Source organism: Mizuhopecten yessoensis, unplaced genomic scaffold (genome assembly GCF_002113885.1).
Source record: "Mizuhopecten yessoensis strain PY_sf001 unplaced genomic scaffold, ASM211388v2 scaffold10563, whole genome shotgun sequence".
In the NCBI taxonomy this organism is placed as follows: domain Eukaryota; kingdom Metazoa; phylum Mollusca; class Bivalvia; order Pectinida; family Pectinidae; genus Mizuhopecten; species Mizuhopecten yessoensis.
In genome coordinates, this window is record NW_018408609.1 from 402 (window position 1) to 3,885 (window position 3,484).

The following is a 3,484-nucleotide window of genomic DNA, read 5'->3' on the forward strand; positions in this document are numbered from 1 at the left end:
TACCAAACTCTATCTAATACCAAACTCTATCTAATACCAAACTCTATCTAATACCAAACACTATCTTATACCAAACACTATCTAATACCATGCTCTATCTGATACCAAACTCTATCTAATACCATATTCTATCTAATACCAAATTCTATCTAATACCAAACTCTCTCTAATACCAAACTCTATCTATTACCAAACTCTATCTTATACCAAACTCTATCTAATACCAAACTCTATCTAATACCAAACTCTGTCTAATACCAAACTCTAAAGGTACAATCACCGTTGTGGTGTTACGTTCTGTTTTCACTCGTCAGGGCCCGTATTCATGAAACCGTTCTCGTGCTCAAGCATGGAATCTGTGATCAAACCTTCTTTATTGTAACTGGTTTAAAATCGTGTCACATGGTTAAAAGGCCAAGTTTAAACACCGTATATGGTATTCGGCCCAAAGTCTCTCCAAATTATTTCACATTGACAAAATGTTATTTTTATTAAGTAAACGGGATAAGAAATTCGCCTTGAGCACAAAATCTAGTTTGAGCATGAGAGCGGTTTCATGTATATGAGCCATGATCTTGTGTTTAATAGCAAAACGTTGAGTTTACAATTTCATTCAAATTTTTGTCCCATTTTATTTCAAAAATACCTAGAATCCCTCGAATTTTTCAAACTTTCGGACCATAACGATTCTGTTCTCGTTACAAGATATAATCCATGAAATAAACGTATTTTTCTACAAACGTTTTATTTAACAACCGTACCATCCCACATCACCTCTAAGACAGCAAGCAAATATCTACAAGTCTCGTGTAGTATGAAAGAAACATCTCGGTATTATTTACATATAACTATACACATTTTATATAGCTTATAGGCGGATTGGTCGAGTGGTTAACACTTCGGCCTTCCACGCAGACGGCCGGGGTTCGATCCTCGAAGTCGTCGTACGCATGGAATATCAGAGAAAGTCTTTTTCTCCTGCCCACACAACTCCAACAACCCAGGTTGAGTATACAATGGTCTGTGGTGGATGTTGCGGTATCTGTTCTGTAGCATTCAAGTGAGGTGGCACTATAAAAAAGATGCCATTGGAAGCACGGTCCCACTACAAAACAGAACACAATACATCTCCAGCACACACGCAGGCATACACACACATAGGGAGATATTAGCCAGGTGGCATAGGACTAGTAGTTAGCGCCTGATAAGGCAGCTCCTGCGAATTCCTCAAAATTGAATTAATTAATGTATATGCTAATTGTATTAATTGTATATCTATGTACTGTAAAGCGCTTTAGAGTGGCTTATGTTAGCTAGATAGGGCGCTATATCAAATGTTGTATATTATTATTATTATTATTATTATTATAGGACATGATTTCACCGGCATGTGAATATTTTACAAATAACGTTGTAAGTGTTTCTCCTAGCAGATTTACATAGTTCTCCGACAGCAAAACACAAATCATATATCTGGATAATATAATATCATCTTGAAAAGGTCTTCAGCAAGTTCTGTAGTTTAACTTAAAGCGTAAACTAAACCAAAACCTACCACCTCGTCACAGTCTAAAATGAAGTGTTGTTCCTCAAACATTTGGCGAGTAGAGATGGGCTAGAGATAAATCCGGAGTTGGAGAGAGTGATTCAGGAGTCGAAAACTCCCGCCACCACAACAGAAATGACTATCGGCAAACATCGGACGACATCGGGAAATTTCGTAATCTGGGAATTCCCCTAATCTCGACGTTATTTCGACATGAGTTACCGCCCGTTGAGGAAACGAATGTAAACAAATGGCGGCTGTTCGTGATTTGAGCGGCCGCTTCAAGAGGCTCGCGTCAAAAATACGCCCTGTCAAGAAATGGCAAGTACTTATAGATCATGATTATAGCGGTGGACATTTCTGCAAAGGAGAGGGAAGTTGTGAAAATGACGACTGTCATTTGTTTAACAATATAAAGCTAGGTAAGCATCCAGAACTTTCTGGGTGGAAAGATGGCCGGAGGATTGTTGAATTTGACGTTTTACTGTCCAATTTAAGTTCATGTAAATCGTGCAGATTAGGGCCAATTCCTTTAACATCTCTAAATATTGTTGGAGAATTGAGGAAAGGATTGAGTGGATACTTGTATGTTAAGTGCCAAAATCCAGATTGCGGTGCGGTAAACAAAGCCCCTTACGGTAAAACGCACCACATCAAGTCCACACAAAGCTTAAGCGTGGGACATGTTTGTAAGTATATTTTACACTATTTGCAATGATTGATGATTTATAAGTTTCATCACGGAATTAGATTAATTTGATTGTACATACTAATGTAACATTTAATTGATACATGTGAAAAAATAAGTTTGCAGTTTACTGAAATTGTATATGACTCTTATTGTTTTCTTAATACATGTACAAGAAATGTTAGTAAAGGTAATACATTCAATGAACTTGCCTGATGTGTATCATTTCATATGCAGATTTGTACATGTGTTAATATTTACGTTTTGATAATATTATAAATTAATAATTTTCTGTAGCCTATCTGTAACGCAATCCTGTTATATTTAATTTCCAGAGATATTGCAAAGCAGGAATCTCTGGAAGCTCAGAAAAGCATGGGTGAGAGTATTTGTGTTCTTGGTGTAACTCCATTGCCAGATGCATCACCATCGGTACGGTACTTATAATTTCTCATGTAGGCTCCATTTGAAATAATTAAGCATTGACCTGTGCTATATATAACAGTTTGATAATATTTAAACATTTAGTTACACCATCCTAACCGTATTATTTATGCTCGTGTTAATTGCTCCATGTGAAATATTTAAGCATTGACCTGTGTTGATATGGCATTAATGATCGATATAAATGACATAACTTTGCAGGCAAACACCATAATGCAGGCTATCATATGTGGCATTTAGTTCAGATAAATGTATGCATCGTGTGTGATAGTTCAATGAATAGAACAGCCACTTCCATGTTCAATGAATAGAACAGCCACTTCCATGGAAAAGTCTGCAGTGTTCAATGGTACAATTATGACGTCATGATAATAATGATGACGTCAGCATGTTGGCCATGACATTTACAGTCGATTGAATGTCATCTCTGGTCCAGTATCAAGATCAAGGTGTGCGTCATGCAATGGTTTAAATAATATTATGTGATCATTATTATGTATTTTGACTCAGTTTGTCTAGGCTGGGAATTGCAGGACCCAGCTGATGATGTGCATGTCCACGGAATCTAGGTTTTGTGGTTTGTATGGTTAAATCTGAAAACAACATTTTTAGGTCACCTGAGACAAAGTTTCAAGTGACCTATTGCGATCGCCTTTTGTCCGTCGTCGTGCGTCCGTAAACAATTTACATTTTCGACTTCTTCTCCAAAACCCCTGAACCAATTTCAATGAAATTATGCAGAAACCTTCCATGGCCAAAGGTCAACAAAAATAATGGCTGATTTGGTCCCCAGCCCCCAGGGGCCT

The 3,484-nt window shown here is 37.3% G+C and overlaps 1 protein-coding gene across 1 annotated transcript; it reads left to right on the forward strand.

Annotated features, from left to right (window-relative positions):
• The first annotated feature begins 1,754 nt into the window (after positions 1–1,754).
• LOC110461074 lies at positions 1,755–3,099 on the forward strand. The gene is made up of 2 exons (XM_021514359.1): positions 1,755–2,257; positions 2,570–3,099. Exons 1-2 carry the CDS (start codon positions 1,797–1,799, stop codon positions 2,679–2,681), a joined length of 573 nt encoding a protein of 190 aa, XP_021370034.1. The 5' UTR covers positions 1,755–1,796; the 3' UTR covers positions 2,682–3,099.
• The last annotated feature ends 385 nt before the right edge of the window (positions 3,100–3,484 follow it).

What these genes read in the sequence shown, in the direction of transcription:
- LOC110461074 (XM_021514359.1), top strand. Translation starts at nt 1,797, where the DNA reads ATGGCGGCTGTTCGTGATTTGAGCGGCCGCTTCAAGAGGCTCGCGTCA. An exon ending in AAGTATATTTTACACTATTT is followed by an intron (nt 2,258 to 2,569) that starts GCAATGATTGAT and finishes TTTAATTTCCAG; the next exon opens with AGATATTGCAAAGCAGGAAT.